The sequence below is a fragment of the Budorcas taxicolor genome, chromosome 11 (genome assembly GCF_023091745.1).
Source record: "Budorcas taxicolor isolate Tak-1 chromosome 11, Takin1.1, whole genome shotgun sequence".
Lineage (NCBI taxonomy): Eukaryota > Metazoa > Chordata > Mammalia > Artiodactyla > Bovidae > Budorcas > Budorcas taxicolor.
Window position 1 is genome coordinate 81,711,464 of NC_068920.1, and position 17,670 is coordinate 81,729,133.

The window sequence follows — 17,670 nt, forward strand, 5'->3', positions numbered from 1 at the left end:
TACAGAGTTCCACAACACAGTGAGATGCCCAGGTAGAAATTCTCTAGCTCTGTCCCTGTCATTTTAGGCTACTGTTATTCTCCAAGGGAGATACTGGTAATGTCAAATCTGGAGATGGCAAAGGGAAATTTAAGACAAATGAAGAAAAATCTAAGTTTGAAAGCACTGTGGACACAGCACTGCCACAGCCAAGACATGCCTTGGTGCTCCGGTTGGATATTTGATCTCCCATCATTTTGACTCCCTGCCAGGCTAAATGCTCTCCTAAATCGGCTGTATTCCGGGTTAGTTAGGCTTCTGGGTAGGGTAGGCTTGTACTGGTCTGCAACTACTTAGCTTGTGTTCAGGAATTAGAAGATGTCAACTTTATGATTTAAAGATGTAGAAAAATATTCTTCTTTTATACTATGGGCTTCAAATATGGAAGTCTCCAAATCTATCAGGCAGATAGATAAATCAGAATTATATTGTGGCCACAACGCCAACATCTTTGATCTAGTCCTCCTGGCAAAGTTTAACACATCCTTTGAGAACTTACTCAGAAGTTACTACCTCTAAGTGACCTTCCTGACTCCCCCAGGCAGTTAGTCTTTTCATTATTCACAGTACCACAAAAAGCTATGTGTCCCTCTCACTACTAGTCTGGGAGCATCCAGAAGATGGGAACCATCGACTCGTCTTTGTATTTCCTACTTCCCCAGCAGAGTGGGCCTAGTGCATGATAGTTCATTGTTGGAAATATCCGAAAGAGAAATTTTAAGAACATAGATGGCGCGATACTCAGTTACTATAGCAAAACCTGTGTACACATCATATGTCACATTCCCGCTGATGCTGTTAATGCTGCACCAGCAGAAGCAGTGCTCTCATTACATGCTGCTGGCCCATATTTGTAATGTGTGACATTTTTTATGAAATACTGTCAAGGGTAATCCATCATATAGTAACCTTTGGATTCTATGCTGAGACTGGTCTTAAACATAGACATAAATGAACTTCAAGGATAATGCTGTTTTCGGAGAAGGGTATGATCAAAGGGTTCTGGCTAAGAAAATAAAGCAGAACATTATTTTCTTTTAAGTTAAACAGTAGTGCCTGAGAAAGAGTTTTCCTTCTGTTGGCTTCAGTTGGGGGCATGGTTATTGTGTGAAGATAATCAGGTGACTCTGAAATGTGGCAGAATATTTATTTATTTATTTATTTGTTGGAGTACATCAGGATTTGTAAAGGGAGTGAAGAGTTGCTTAAGGTTTGACTTTCCTTGGGACTTGCAGGGTTTGTAATATCTTGATCTCAAGAGGCATTTTCAAAAAATAAAAGGACATATGATAACTAGAGTGAGTTTCAGATATCAGCTGTGGGTTCACAGTGAAAGATATTCTTTCTGTGTATCCATAAAGATTGAGGATTTTACACATATTATAGAGTATAAATAAAAGCAAGCTTCTAAGTCTCATCATTTTTTTGTGTAAATCCAGATAAGACTCCTTTGATGAGCTTAGCGTTTCCTGTTAAGGAAAAGCTTATAGGTGAGAGGAACACTAAAATTATAATTGTCTTCCTTAATTAGACTGAAGCTCACCATAGATCTTGCTGAGACAATCCAAGTAATAATTCACATTGTCAGGTCAGCAGAAATAGGCAGGGGGTGCCCAATATGACTGAAAGATTTGCTCCAGTGATCTATCTGTGCAGGGAGGTACACAGTCTTCATGGGCAATATACCCTCTGAAGATGCTGAGTACAAACAGCAATGAAAACAAATCCCAGGAAGATTCTTATACCACCTTTACAGAGGTCATTTCAGAGGAAATATATAAATCATATTCATACCAACTGATGTGGGGCACTAATTAATAAGTCCCATTAAATCGTGGAGTAATGTCATTTAGCGTCTAATGAATGCCTCATCACCTTTTGATCATTAATATGGCAAAAGAACACAAAACTTGGTATCCTTGGGCTCCCACAGCATGGTTTTCTGTCTGTGATGTGGCCCCCTGGGCATTAAGTGGCAGGAGGGTATTGCTCCTCTATCATCAGATTCCACACAACACAGCGATTAACTCTTTCAGGACCCTGAGTCCTAAGGTTTCCTCATTTTAGAAAATGTGACTCTGCCTGCGACTCTCAATTAATGCCTCCGAGTGCCCTAGAAAGCAGAAGCAAGCTGAGATGTTGACTTTGGTGTGTAGTATTGCTCCGCTGCTGACCCTCCCAGCCCATGTAAGCTGCACAGGAGGAAAAAATAAAAAATCATCCCCTTGATTTATTACTAAGGACTTTCTTTATTTAAGGACAACAATCACCTCACAGACCAGGTGCCACTGCAAGGGCTTATTGATCACTATAGACTTGTAGAAATTCCAGGAGGCCGTCATTCCAGTGGGCGATGGAGGTGGTCGACGAGAAAGAAGTCCATCTCCGAGCAGGCTGGAGTGGGAGGAAAGTCTCTGGCCATTGGTCCATCGCTCTAGTGACACTCGGTGTCTTTTCTTTCAGAAGAGGGTCCGGAGCGGAGAGAGCGCTGAGAGGTTGCCGTGGGCGAGGGAGAGGGAAAGCGGGGGATGACAGGGTGACAGAGCCGCCCAGGGGTCTGAGAGGCTGCGTTCGTCGGTGGAGGGAGAGAGGGTCTTGGGCTCCGGATCCAGATTCCTGAGTTAAGTATCACCGCGCAGCCCGACCCAGATGGGATTCGCTTCTGGTTATAAAACGGGACACTGATCAACATCAACTTGGACAAGTGACAAGACTGAGTCTGATGTGGGTGGATGTCTTTTCAGGTCGTCGGAGGGGAGAGGACGGCTGAGCGCTCGTGGGTAGCTGGGGAGAAGCATCGCGGCCAGGGCAGGGACAGAAAGGGACAAGAGCGGGGAGACAGGGACGAAGAAGGGGGAGGCCGAGTTGAAGAAAAGTAGGGGCAAAGTAGAGACTGCGTGAAGGGGAGAGAGGAGGGGACAGGGGAAAGTGAAGGTGGCGAGGAGAGGGATTCGAAAGGGAAGAGGAGTGTCGGGAGAGCAGGGCGGAAGGATCGATCGGGCGGTGTGGACAGCTAGGGGTGAGCAGGCGAGGGGGCTCCAAAAGGGAGGGGAAGGGGCTGCGGGAGCGGCGGTGGAAGCGGGGTTGGGGGCAGCGAGGAAGTGCTCGAGGCGCCGGGTGGCGCGGAGCGGCGGGCCCGGGAGGAGGCGGGCGCGCGGTCGGAGGGAGCCGAGGAGGGAGCGCGCCGGGCCGGGAGCCGGAGGCCGCGGGCGGCAGGGGGCAGGTGGGGGAGCGCGGGAGAGAGAGAGCGGAGCGAGCCGAGGCCAAGTGCATTGTGTCTGGCGGCGGCGCGCGGGCCCACCGGCGGCGGGGCGAGCAGCCATGGAGCCGCGGGCGCTCGTCACGGCGCTCAGCCTCGGCCTCAGCCTCTGCTCCCTGGGGCTGCTGGTCACGGCCATCTTCACCGACCACTGGTACGAGACCGACCCCCGGCGCCACAAGGAGAGCTGCGAGCGCAGCCGCGCGGGCGCCGACCCCCCGGACCAGAAGAACCGCCTGATGCCGCTGTCGCACCTGCCGCTGCGGGACTCGCCCCCACTGGGGCGCCGGCTGCTCCCGGGCGGCCCAGGGCGCGCCGACCCCGAGTCCTGGCGCTCGCTGCTGGGGCTCGGCGGGCTGGACGCCGAGTGCGGCCGGCCGCTCTTCGCCACCTACTCGGGCCTCTGGAGGAAGTGCTACTTCCTGGGCATCGACCGGGACATCGACACCCTCATCCTGAAAGGTGAGCGCCGGGCGTGCCCTGCGCCCCAGGCGCCCGCTAGCGGAGCGCAGCTCGTGGCTCCCCAGGGGCGCCGGTCCCCACGGCCGCCTCCCCGCCGCGTCCCCGGCACACTCTTTCGTCTTCCCCGCCGCCTCCTTTCTTTATCCCTCTCCCTTTCTTTCTTCGTCCCTCCCTTCTCTCTCGCTCTTCTTTCCTCTTCATCCTCCTCTGTCTGCTTTGCTTCCTCGACCTCCTTCCTCCCCCTTTTCTCCTCTCCTCTCTCGTCCTTCGCTCTCTTTGTACACCTGGCCCGACTTGGAATGCATGTGACGATTGCTGCTGGCGAGGAAGGGAACCCTCAAAAAGACCCAACCTTGCCCAGTTGGGCTCCTTCGCTCAAGTTCTGCTTTCCTTTCAGAAATACCTTTGGAAGAAAAGTGGTGCAAATCTCAGAAGAGGAGGAAAGGGCTTTATTCTTGTACTGCTTTAATGTTGGTAGCAGACGGGACTGATGTGGTCATGCCAGTCTGACAGGCTAATGGGGAGCTAAGGAGGCCGGAGGAACCTTCCTCTAAACCCCGAAGTGCGGGGTTCCTTTGGGTTAGACCTCAAACGACAGTAATGCCCTGGTGGAGGCAGCTGAATGCAGCTAGGACATCGACTGTTTTGCAGCCTTCCTCCTGATGACTGGGCGCACCATCCTCAGTTCAGGGCGAGCAGAGTGGAAAACCTGCCCAAGCCTTTTAAAGTAGAGCTTTTTGTATTTGCACACGGAGTCTCTACAGAATCACCGGCAGTCTCTACAGAATCACCCGCTCAGATTTTGATACCGTGTTAGGCTGTTTTGTTAACATCAGTTTGCTCTTCTGAAGTCTAGACGATACCTGGCGTGTTGGATCCTTTGCATTTATTTATTTATTTATTTTTTGTGATCTCGTTCAGTGTGACAGTCCTATTGCTGAAGCTTTCTTCTAGCTGTCAGAGCTTGACCCTTATGATAAATTCTTTTTCTCTGAGACGGGGGAAAACAACAACAACAACAACAACAAAAAGCCACGTTCTTCCCTGGAACTCATTATTGCAAAAGAAAAAAGAAGACGTATAAAATCAGTGCATCTAAATCTTTAGTAGCCATTCAGGAAAGCAAAGAAGCAGATTTGTGTTGAATTCTGGTTTGGAATGGAATTACATAGAAAGGGGGGAGTTAATAACATTAGCCTCAAAGTCTTGTTAGTTGGCGCATTCCTCATTTCTCAAACATGTCAACTTCCTGCTTCCCATGGCTAGCTCAGCTGGGGACCGCCATCTGAAATCTGTCTGTGGTGGAAGGACTCCAGTGCTTTGGGGAGCAGGGAGCAGATACAATAACCTTCTTTTGGAAACTGCGCTTTATTCTTTCCTCTCCTACCTCACATCCAAATCTGGTTTCTCCTCATGAAGATGCTGCATAATTGATGCTGATAGTAGCATAGTACATGAACAAACTGTAAAAGCTCAAAGTGGAAGCTCAGTTATGGAATGCTCATTTAGGCAAGGCAGTTTTGAAAGCTAAGCAGTGTAGTCTGTCTTGGGGAATGAATGACAGAGCTGCATTTCCTTACATTCTTCCTGTGCCTAGAGTATTTGATTGCATGTAAATTGGATATGGAATAATGCCTGATACAGAAGGGTAGAGTTCATTCAATCCAAGGGCAGGAGAGGATGCCCCACAGGACACTTGCACATTCCTTACCTCCTCATTCGTCCTGGCTAGCTGAGGTGTTCAGCTCCAGGGAAGTTCAGAATTCAATAATCCTAGAGGCTGAAGGGACTTTAGACGTCATTCAGTCCAACCTCCCACCTATTGTTTGAACTCCCTTCTACATCTTTCTGACATGGTTGTCCAGCCTAGCACTTCCATAAGATGGAACTTGTGTACTAGTTAAAGAATTACAGTTTTCTCATCATAAACACAAGTTTAGATTAAAATGATTTCAGCTTTGTAATATTGCTGGTGTTTAGCTAATTCTTTGGGTGGAATACTAAAGAGTTCTAGCTTGTCATCAGAAGACCTGGGCTCCATTGTTGCCCATACCACTAAATCTCAGTATTTCCTCCAAGTCCAGGCCTCCTTGGTCTTCAGTTTTCTTGTTCCTTGTAGGAAGGCTCAGTATCCTTTAGGGGATTTTTTTCTAGTTCTGAAATCTGTCATTGTTGTACTAATAGCAATGTAAATTTAGCTTCCTAGGAAGTTAACGAGCTGCCATTATTAAGACATGAAGTTTGGAGAAATGACATTCAGTACATTGTAGGATCATAATTTGTTATTTGGGAGAGGGCCGAAAGGGCCTGCAATACTTTCAGTATTGCTCCCCATCTACCTTGGGCTACTTTTGGATCTCAGTTTTATCGTCTGTGAAATGAATGGATGAAATGAATAGTTTTAAAATTCTGTGATTCTGAGAATAGTTTGAACAGATGATTTTTGACACCTCTATTAGGTAAACATTACTTTTGTTTTGGCATTTGTGGTATAATTTGGCGTTTGTGGTATGTGCTGGCATTTGTGGCGGTGTCTGGGTTTCTTAAATGAGCCCCCTAGCTAGAAATTAACATCACATCTAATTTAAAAATTTGGACCACTAGTGTCCCATGTTTCATCTTTACTTCTCTGAATTACCTTATGAGTCCTAAGATTTAGTAGACTCAGATAAGAGAGAGGGGAGGGATGGGAAGGGCCACAAGAAGTACCTGACTTGTTTAGTGAACTTTTGAGAGAAAAAGAGATCAGCTTTCTTTGTGTGGATTTAGAGCACAAAGCCAGGAGTTGGGTGAAAGTTGCAGAGGGGAAAGTATAGAATTGTTATCATGGAAGACTTCTCACAACTGGAACTGTCTCCGTTTCCTGTTATGAGAGGTGGGGCAAGTATTTCTGAGAGATGTAGAGGGAAAATAAACAGACAGTGTGGACTATAAGAGACTGGCTTAGAAATGCAGCATAAAAGTCTATATGTTCATCTACTTTAGAGAAATCATATGAACCAGAAAAGCAGCCGTCTTATTGGGGCAGGTATTTGGGAAAACTGTCAGACTCTGAATGTCACCCTTTCATTGTGATTCTAATTTACTTTTAGCCCAGAGTGACCCTAGAAGGTCTAGATTGGACCTCCAACCAGGACCTTAATAAGAGTGGAGGTAAAGTTATTGATAAACCCATTAAGAACCAAGACTAGACTGCTACTCTCTTAGGCTGACGAAGGACCAGTCCCCAACACAATTTGAATATAGGTTTTCCAGCACCAAGTCCTCTTACTATATTGACTAATCCACATTTTACTATCTTGCCCGCTGGGATAACATGAGACCTTACAAATGCTGTAGAGATATTAAGTTCGCACTGCATTATAGAAATAAATGCCCATCAAAACCCTGTTATTCTGTCAGTTAATATTAGGAAGATTTCAGCTACACATGTGAGAGTTCTTTTGCGTTTGAGTTGGTCAGTTAATTATTGTTCCTTGTAGACCCTTCTTGCAGCTAACTTTTGTTGCTAACAAAGCTTTGCTGTTCAAAGTAAAGACAGTCTCTGGTAAGTTTGCAAATTAATCATCCTCCATTCCTGGGTCGGGAAAGTCCCCTAGAGAAGGAAATGGCAATCCACTCCAGCACTCTTGCCTGGAAAATCCCATGGACGGAGGAGCCTGATAGGCTATAGTCCATGGGGTCGCAAAGAGTTGGACACGACTGAGCGACTTCACTTCATCCAGCAGTAGGAAGGCTAGAACAGTTAAAGAAGCCTTGTGGTAGAAACTTGAAAGAATGGGTTTAAAGAGGAGGGCCTCAGGCCCCTTTGTGCCCCTGGGAATACCACATTGGAAAGAAGCCTTTATGTATAAAAGAAAGCCAGGAAGGCAGGTGGCATGGATTGTGTACAGAGCCCAGGAAATGACAAGAGGTGACCTAAAGATAGATTCTTTTTTCCTACCATTCATCCAATTTATTTACTCTATAAACATGTATTGAATGTCAGGTTTTCTTCTATGTATAGAAAATTTGGCTTCCCTTGTGGCTGAGCTGGTAAAGAATCCGCCTGCAATCCAGGAGAACTGGGTTCAATCCCTGGATTGGGAAGATCCCCTGGAGAAGGGAATGGCTACCCACTTCAGAATTTCTGGCCTGGACAATTCCATGGACTGAATGGTCCATGGGGTTGCAAAGAGTCGGACATTACTGAGTGACTTTCACTTTTACTTCAAAAAATAGAAAATACGGAAGTGAAAAAAATAGATAAAAATGCCTGCCCCAGTGGAGTTTATATCAAGTACTGTAGTTATTTTCTAGTAGGTTATAGAGTAACTACTTTTAGTAGGCTGTGGGATAAACACTTTGGGCAGGCTGCTAGCACTGGTAGGTAAATGACAGAAAGTACACTGCAGAGTGATGAAGAGCCGGATCCTTTGGGTGACACCAGACATTCTGTTCAAAGTGCAGTTCTTATGTTTAAACTACTTGATGAACAGTAAAATAGGAGGACAGATGGAAAGAGACTCAGTTGGAAACATTCTATAATGCTTCTTTCAGTTACTGAAAACACTGACTTTAATAAATAAACATTGATGAGTCTTGTGAATACATTATATGGAACTTTGGAGAAATTAATTTTGAGTAGGGATTAGTCATTGAAATGATATCAAAAGTGCCAACTGTTCTTACTAGCCTTAAGTTTAATTGAAAAAAATTTTTAATTAAAAATTTTCATTAAAAGCAATCCACACTACTTTTCAAATATATGTTCCTTGTTTATGTAAACAGAATCCTAATATTATATATTGCCTGCAATAAACAAAAGGGAAATGAATGTTGTAGTGTTTTGTTTTTATGAAGTTAAGAATGATAGAATTTTAGAAATGTGAAGATTATAATTCTGTAGTCATATTGTTCACTTGTATAAATCATTTGGGATTGAATTCTTAAAACTTGAAATAGAATATGTCCTTGTGGTTTCAGAAGCATTTTCCTTTAATGAGATAAACAGAGATATCAAAGACAGTGGGACATAAATACTTTGTCATTTTACTCTCTGCAAGAAAGAGAAAGTAGGAGGATTGGTAGGAATTTATTGGGTCTCTTCCTCACTCTGCTAATGATTTATCTGTTTTCCCTGTTGGCTTATTTTCCATGAAATTAATAGTCTGTACAGGACCCACCAAGTTCTACCTGACACAAAAATAGATTGATGATTTTCTCCAGCTCATTTGTAGACCAAAGTATCGTTTGTGTTAGAATAATTATCTCCCAAGAGCAGATGTATCTGGGAAATCTGGGAGGCGAGCACTGTTTTCTCCTTCCTGACCCATTAGTTTACACACTGTTCTCGGACCTTCTCTTGGACCAGAAGATGCTGCTGGCAAAGGGATTCTTCAGTTTTGGGGGTGCTGGGGATATCACTAAGACTTCTTTTTCTCTCTTCATTTCTCAAGGCAGTGGTCTCTGAAACTGTCTTAAGCCCTACTCTATGTAATTTATATTTTTTCATTTAAAAATTAGATACAGGAACTGTACTTACATGGGCTTCCCAGATGATGCAGTGGTAAAGAATCCGCCTGCCAATGCAGGAGCTGCAGGAGACGTGGGTTTGATTCCTGGGTGGGGAAAATCTCTTGGAGGAGGAAATGGCAACCTACTTCAGTATTGTTGCTGAGATAATCCAATGGACAGAGGAGCCTGGCCGACTACAGTGCATGGGGTTGCAAAGCGTCAAACACGACTGAGCAACTGAGTATGCTTGCACACTCTGTACTGAAATATATTGGCTTGTCCAAAAATTTCATGTTTTTTATATACGTGTGTGGGAAACCGAACGAACTTTTTGGCCAACCCAATACATCGTGAAACATGAATGAACACAAACCTTGAAGGGATGGGGGTAATATTAATAAATAGAAAAAAAGTTTGTCTATGTTCCAGGGGGTACATAAGAGGACTGCTTGTGTACCGCCTGGCATATCCCCCTTTCTCTTGGAAGACTGCTTCTCTCATTGCCCATCAGCAAAGCCTGAGTTTCTCATCTGGGCAGAAGATGGATTGTTCTTTACTATCGTGGCTGATCTCTGTGGTGGGTCTCCCAGCACCATTGTATCACATATTCATCTTGCACAGGGGAGAGAAGAAGATGCATTTTATTTCCGTATCATTTCTGACATGAAACAGTATTACCTGCGACTTTATGATTAAACAACTGCTAGCTCATATTACACAGCTCTTAATGAGTAGATTTGTAGTTTTGTGCTGCAGTGTCTTGAGGCTGAACATACCTGAGTGTGACATCCTATGCTTCAACACATCCTATTGATAACACTCCTGAAGGTTATCTTGCATAGAAATTAAATTCTCACTTGCCTCTCTGATATCAAAAAAGACATTTGCTTCTATTCTTTCCATCTGCAAAGAGAAGTCACCTTTTAATAGTGATTCATAAACACAAAAGTGGATGGTGCTTTAAGTGGTTTGTGATCAAAATTGCCAGAGTCAATAACATTTGTATCTACCATGTCTCATGGATTACATTTAGCAATGGCCTTGAGGGGAACAACAGAAGAGTTTTTTGCTATGCCATAGAACGTTCACATCCAATCATACTAGAGTTGCTGTGATTTTTTTCTTAGCTCCTGATTTCTCTTCTTCAAAGCTCAGAAAGAGCCCTTAAACACCACCAGGCAGACTACTCATAATTGCAAGTGTTCTTGATTGAAAGAGAAGATAGCTTTTATTGGGGGAGCATCTGGGAGTTACATTTCCCTGAGGGAGTAACTGAGATGCCCAGTGTCAATGGCAAATGGCAAACGATGGTGATTGGCCACATTGAAGGAATTTAGGCTGGTCCTAGAGTTTTCCCAACAGTTATCAAGAATGAACTCTCCTTTCCTCTTTGAGTACACCTGCAGTGCAGTATATCCCAGGTAACTGAGCTGTGACCCCTGCCAAGCAAGCTGTGGCATCAGGTTGGCAGTGTCCTTGAGCTTGTCTTTCTTGTGTCCATCTCATCTTTCAGAGAGATTCCATTGTCCTTCTTTGATACTCAATTATGTGACCATCTGAGGCCTATTTTCTTGTATTATTTGCTGTTAAAAGAATAAAAATAATCTGATTTGGTCATCCCCTTCACTTCCCTCTCCCTTGCAGAAGCAATTGGTGAGATGGAAGGAAAAAGTTGAAAATAACTAAGCTGGAGATCTGGCAAATAGTACAAGTAGCAAATGTATCTCCTTTGGAGTAAAACAGTAGCTCAATAATTTGGGGGCAATTCAGATAAGATCATCTTAACCCTGTAGACTTGCTGTAAGTGTAACAAATTAGTTTTTTCTACTACATATATATATATATATATATATATATGTATTTTAAAAACAGCATACCATTACTATTGTCTAAAGCTTTGCACAACTGGTTGTAAAGATTTTTATCAAAATAAAGGCACCTGACAGTAGAAAATGGACTTTATCTTCAAAACCTGGTAAAATTGATGCTGGTTTTTTTTTTTTTTTTTTTCACTTTCATATAGTGCTTCCCTGCGGTTAAAAATGGTTGCAGTGATTAATCTGTTTTATTGCAAGTTTTAACTAAAAAGATGTAACTGAACTTCTTGGAGCCCGAGAGAGTCCACATCAGCCATCACGAAGCTGACAGCCTTTGTTTGCTGTAGAGTACCAGGAAACTCCAGGCTGCACTCCATCTTTCTTGTAACTCATCCAGATAAGCTGATTGCAGACCAAACAATAATGTCATGGGGACACCCATCAGGAAATGCATTAGCAAGTGAAAAAAGGGGAACAATACAAACCATTTTTCAGTTTCCGTTATCTTGACTGACTGAGGACACACTGAATTATTTTCTACAACTTGCTGGATGCCCCCACTGTTCAGACTTTTAAGTGTTTTGTTCATGGGAAAAAATCAATCAACTCATTTCTCCTCTAAGGACCAAAAGGATGTAATCTGTTCCCTTCTGGTTCCACCAGGTTGTTTGATACCGTACAGGTAGACAGGGAAGTGATTCCAGAAATATGTGAGAAATTTTGAATGTATAGATAATCCAGAAGGCTTTACTGTCCCTTTAAATAGGTCCCTCAACTGTAAATCAACACTGATGCTTCCATCTGCCATGCCAGAAAACACTGACATATATTCTTAGGGTCTTTAACTGGCAAATTGAGAGAGTGAGGATGGGGGTAGGGTTAGGAGGCTGTATGTGACTTGGATCTCTTTTGCCTGTATTTTAAGGAATTTTTATTTGGTGTGGGGGATGTAAGTATTTGCTTCATTCAGAAATCAGCAAATGTTACTGACTGTTGAAAAGAAATGCTTTTGAAAATAAGAGGCTGCTTAGTGTAACACGTGGGTGCTATGTCCTCCTTATCCTGTGAGGTTTTGCTGTCTCTAAGGATACCCTCAGTAGCGAGAAAGGGGGTCTGAGGAGGTGGGTAGGGGCTTTTGGTTAATTTGAGTTTGAATGCCATTCCTTACGTTCTCACAGTTTTGAGAACTCCTTACAGTAATGTTTATAGTTGTCATGGAATTTTTAGTATAGGCATCCCATTAAATGGTATTCAAGGAAGTTATCCTGAAAAACAACAGAATTGATCACTTGTCATGGGATTGAAAGATTATGAAACTGATCATCAGAGCAACAATTTGACTCAGCAGAAGATAAACTGTAGGAGAGGAGAAACTAAAAATATAATAGCCAATGGCAGTAATGGAGTCTGGGTCAATCAAAGTTCAGTATTTGTTTTATGCCACTAATACTTAGTCACTTATTCCCAGTGGTTTGATCCTTAGCATCTAGGGATCCTTAGCATTTTAGTTTGATCCTTAGTATTTTAGGGCAACTTTGATGTTCAGACAATGGAAATGTTGGTTGAAAGAATCTAAAACTAACAAATACTACAGAAAGAAAGAGCTAGGCTGAATTCAAGTGGCAGAAGAAGCGACAGTGACTGCCGATAAGAACGTTTATGAAAAATACTGCCTTTTTGTTCAGTTTTTTGAAAGAAACAAAACCAAAAAGGCAGAAGGAACTCACTTACTATTCAGCAGTAGAAGATAGAATCCAGGCAGAAATGTCTGCTGAAGAAGCATCAAAGTCATGCATTTCTTTCCTTTTTTTTCTCAAGGGTTACCTTTTGTTTCTGAAAGAAACTCAAATTGGTTGGAGGAAAATGGGTAAGCACATGTTGAATTAAAGATTCATAGAGTTGAAAGGAACTTTGAGCTGTGATCCTCACCCAGTTTTTTTTACTATGATGCCATGATAGAGAATTTTCTTGTACGCTGCACACTTCTGCCCATTACATGTAATTCCTGGCACACCAGCTCTAACTCTCTGTTTTTCACTCAGAAAGTGTGTTTTTAGAATGTCTGTGAAGGAGAGAATGTTGTTATCAGCAAAATCTCAAATAAGTTTTAATTTATAAAATAGACTCTAGATTTTGCACAGGGGAGGTCCTTTGATCTTATGCAGAAGAAACTTAGAGAAAGCAGTCTGATTGGCTGTGGGAGTGGAGGCTTTATCCAGTTTGTGTATTTTTTAGGGGTGAGGCTTATACAGGAAGCTGATGGATACCATGAGCATGTGTACTTCAGTCTCCCAAAGTCATCCCCAGGCACCACCTCTGATTTGGAAATTGGGAACTTTATTAAGAACTCATTACCTGTTAGTCTTCTGAACCCATCCCAACACACCTGATTTGAGAAAGTTAAAAAAAAAAAATGACAGGAGGAATCATAAAAGGTCATAGTTTTGTTTGCCCTCCAAGTGTAACAGAGTTATTGAAATAAATCTGTCTGAGAGACCCTGAGAGGCATTAAACAGAGTTCACAATTCAGTAAACCCGTATACAGATGATTCTGCAGTCATATTTGAATAGGCCATGGGGGAAATTGAATGTTCCTTACTAATATGCCCCAGATTTTCATTTTGGAAATTTGTGGCATGGGTGTTTTTTAGAGCATGTTTTTATTTTTTCAGTTATCACATGGTTCTTGTTTTAGCACTCTTCCTGTTCTATTTGCAGGTTAAAATGGCAGACCTATTCCTCCCCCATCCCCCGGCTAAGTATTGTCCCATATATGTAGGTTTCTGGAGTTTTTAATTTCTGAAAAGGTCAGGTATGAAACATTATAATTTTGGTTGTAAGTCTAATTTTTAAAAATGCTATTAATAAAACACTTGATTAACAGTTATCCAGTTGCATAAGCAGGTTTACTAAAGATCTTTTAATGCTAAATAATAGAAAACCCAGATAAAAATGACTTAACCTACAAGAAGAATGTGTTTTCACCCAAAACAAGAAGTCTAGAGGAAGCCTGTACTAGGCTGGTCAATTGAATTCTCTTGGGCTTTAGTTGTTGCAGCATGGGCAGCTTTGCCTTCAGGCTTGTCTCTTCCTGGTCACCAACAGGACTGATGGTCACTTCCTCATGCAACAGTAGTTCAAAGGCTAAAGCAGGAGAAAGGGCATGCCCCCCTTTTCCTAAAACATTCTTAGAATGAATGTAATGCCCCAGAAGGCTCCCAGATTTCCCACAGACCTCATTGGTTAGAATTATGTCACATGACCATTCCTAAACCAATGCCCAGTGAATTGAATGGAATTATCATGATCCCCTTAGACCAATCAAGCTTCTCATGACAGAGGCTAAGATTTCAGTGTCCCCAGGAGGCACTTGCCTGCCTGATACCTGAAGGAAGTCTGGCTACTGTTAGCTAAAGGAAGTGTGGCTGCTTTAGTGCTGCTGCAGCACCAAGTCCAGACAATGGTCCAGTCCTACCTGCGATTGTTCCATAGGGAGAACAGGACTGAGAGAACCCAGATTTCTTGCTGGTGCTTCCAGATTTACCACATTCCCACTCTACAGCCTGCCCTGATGGGGATAGGGGAGTAAAAGAACATCTTTTTTCTCTATATCCCTAAATTCTCAGATTGTTGCTGTTGTTCAGTTGCTCAGTCGTGTCCAACTCTTTGTGACCCCATGGACTGCAGCATGCCAGGCTTTCCTGTCCATCACCATCTCCTGGAGCTTGCTCAAACTCATGTCCATTGTGTTGGTGATGCCATCCAACCATCTCATCCTCTGTGGTCCTCTTCTACTCCTGCCTTCAATCTTTCCCAGCATCAGAGTCTTTTCTAATGAGTCGGCTCTTCGCATCAGGTGGCCAAAGTACTGGAGCTTCAACTTCAGCATCAGTCCTTCCAAAGAATGTTCGGGACTGACTTCTTTTAAGATTGGTTGGTTTGATCTTCTTGCAGTCCAAGTGACTCTGAAGAGTCTTCTCCAGCGCTGCAGTTGGAAAGCATTAGTTCTTTGGTGGTCATTCTTCTTTATGGTCCAGCTTTCATATCCATACATGATTACTGGAAAAACCATAGCTTTGACTGTATGGACCTTTGTTGGCAAAGTGATGTCTCTGCTTTTTAATACAGTGTCTAGGTTTGTCATAGCTTTTCTTCCAAGGAGCAAGTGTCTTTTAATTTCATGGCTGCCGTCACCATCTGCAGTGATTTTGGAACCCAAGAAAATAAAGTCTGTCACTGTTTCCATTTTTCCCCCATCTATTTCCCATGAAGTGATGGGACCGGATGCCATGATCTTAGTTTTATGAATGTTGAGTTTTAAGCCAGATTTTCCCTCTCTTCTTTCATCTTCATCAAGAGGCTCTTTAGTTCTTCTTCACTTTCTGCCATAAGTGTGGTGTCATCTGAATATCTAAGGTTATTGATATTTCTCCTGGCAATTTTGATGCGAGTTTGTGCTTCATCCATCCCAGCATTTCTCATGATGTACTCTGCATAGAAGTTAAATAAGCAGGGTGACAGTATACAGCCTTGATGTACTCCTTTCCCTATTTGGAACCAGTCTGTTGTTCCATGTCTGGTTCTAACTGTTGCTTCTTGATCTGCATACAGGTTTCTCAGAAGGCAGATAATGTGGTCTGGTATTCCCATCTCTTTCAGAATTTTCCAGTTTGTTGTGATCCACACAGTCAAAGGCTTTAGCATAGTCAATGAAACAGAAGTAGATGTTTTTCTGGAACTCTCTTGCTTTTTTGATGATCCAACGGATGTTGGCAATTTGATCTTTTGTTCCTCTGCCTTTTCTAAACCCAGCGTGCACATCTGGAATTTTTTAGTTCACGTACTTTTGAAGCCTAGCTTGGAGAATTTTGAGCATTATTTTGCTAGCGTGTGAAATGAGAGCAATTTTGCAGTAGTTTGAACATTGTTTGGCACTACCCTTCTTTGTGATTGGAATGAGAACTGACCTTTTCCAGTCCTGTGGCCACTGCTGAGTTTTCCAAATTTGCTGGCATATTGAGTGCAGCACTTTCACATCATCATCTTTTAGGATTTGAAATAGCTCAGCTAAAATTCTGTCACCTCCACTAGCTTTGTTAAATTCTCAGGTTGGGTTCCTGTAAATTGACTCATGAAAGACAAATGAAGACAGAAAAACAGAGGTTACTGTGTGCATCATGCAAATTGAGCCCTTGGGGACTGGTAGCTCAAAGTGGTGTTTAGGACTTAGGTTTATATGACATCTTAATGAAGGAACAGTACGTTTTTAGAGAACTGGTAAGACAAAGGAAAAGGACTTTGAGTTTCTAGGGCTGACAGATTGTGGGAAGGCAAATATTAGGAGAGACTGGTGGTAAATCAGGGCTAGAAATTAGCAAGGATTGTTATGTAGATTCCTCTGCTACCATCTCTTCACTGATGAGAATCTAGAGTTATCTCTGGTAATTAACTTCTATCCTTCTTGGTGGAAGAAGAAGGCAGCACCTTTATAAATTTATGTCCTGCTGTTAGGCAAGTAGGAGAAGGGCAGAGTTTTTCTTGTATCTGCTTCTTCTCAATTGCCTTCAGCTCAAAATGATTCTTATATCAGCGTGGCATATTTGGGAGCAGCATATTCTATTTTTCATGGGCATATCGAAGCACCCTGCAAGCTTTGTGCTTTGCTTTTCTAAAGGCTGGTTGGTGACTCTTTAATCTCTAGTAACCCAGGGACTGCATGGTTGTTTTTATGGAGGCTTCTTCATAATTGCACTTAACACAATGGAATGTGAAGTTTTCAAAACTATACATTTTAGAGAATTTTGATGCACTCTTAAGATCTGATAGTGCAGTTGCTATAAATTTAATACACATTGGGTTGATGAGGTCAGTGTTGTTCAAAGCTGGAAGGTCACCTAAGGAAGTGGTTGTTCAGCGACATGTAATTCTGTGTTTGGAGGAGTGGGATGGAAGGAGAGCATATTAAGATGAAGCTCAAGCATCTCAGCAGGAGTGTTCAAGTCACAACACTCCAGGGCACTTCACCTTTCCTGATGGCATTGCTGTGCTCCTCTTGGACCTCTTATTTGAAACTGAGAGGCCTATTTATTAAAGCTTGATACCTCTTTACAACAGGAATTACAAAGCAAGAAGACAATCTGAACTGCTGCAGATGGGCTGAGCTAGCAGGATTTCAGCCCAGAAGCCTCAAAAGATGGTGTAGAGCCACAAGGTATGTGGGAGGACATATTTTAGGACCACCAGATTGCATGCCAATTTGCAGGTTCAAAAAGAAAAAAAAAAAAAAAAGTAGAGAGGCAGGAAATAAAGCAGGAAAGAGCAAATGAACAACTATTCGGTAGATCTTTGAGGAACCAACCCTCTAAGATCTTGTTTCTTTAAATATCTATCAAGTTCATTTATCTTTCTGAAATACCATCTTATCATGCCTTTACTTGGATTAAAAATCACTGTCTGATGGGTTCCCCAATAAGGTAAAAACAGACTGACCGAATGATCCAGCAATTCCATTCCTAGGAATATAACCTAGAATGGAATATACTCTAGAATGAAAAACAGGGGCTCAAACAAAAGCTTGTACATGAATATTCATAACAG

At 42.7% G+C, this 17,670-nt stretch overlaps 1 protein-coding gene across 1 annotated transcript in view; it reads left to right on the top strand.

Annotated features, from left to right (window-relative positions):
• The first annotated feature begins 3,360 nt into the window (after nucleotides 1–3,360).
• The window catches only part of TMEM178A (transmembrane protein 178A), a 58,043-nt gene continuing 43,733 nt past the window's right edge, over nucleotides 3,361–17,670 (top strand). Inside the window, exon 1 of the mRNA XM_052649323.1 lies at nucleotides 3,361–3,760. Coding sequence (XP_052505283.1) covers nucleotides 3,361–3,760 — 400 coding nt within the window. The remainder of the gene's footprint in view (nucleotides 3,761–17,670) is intronic.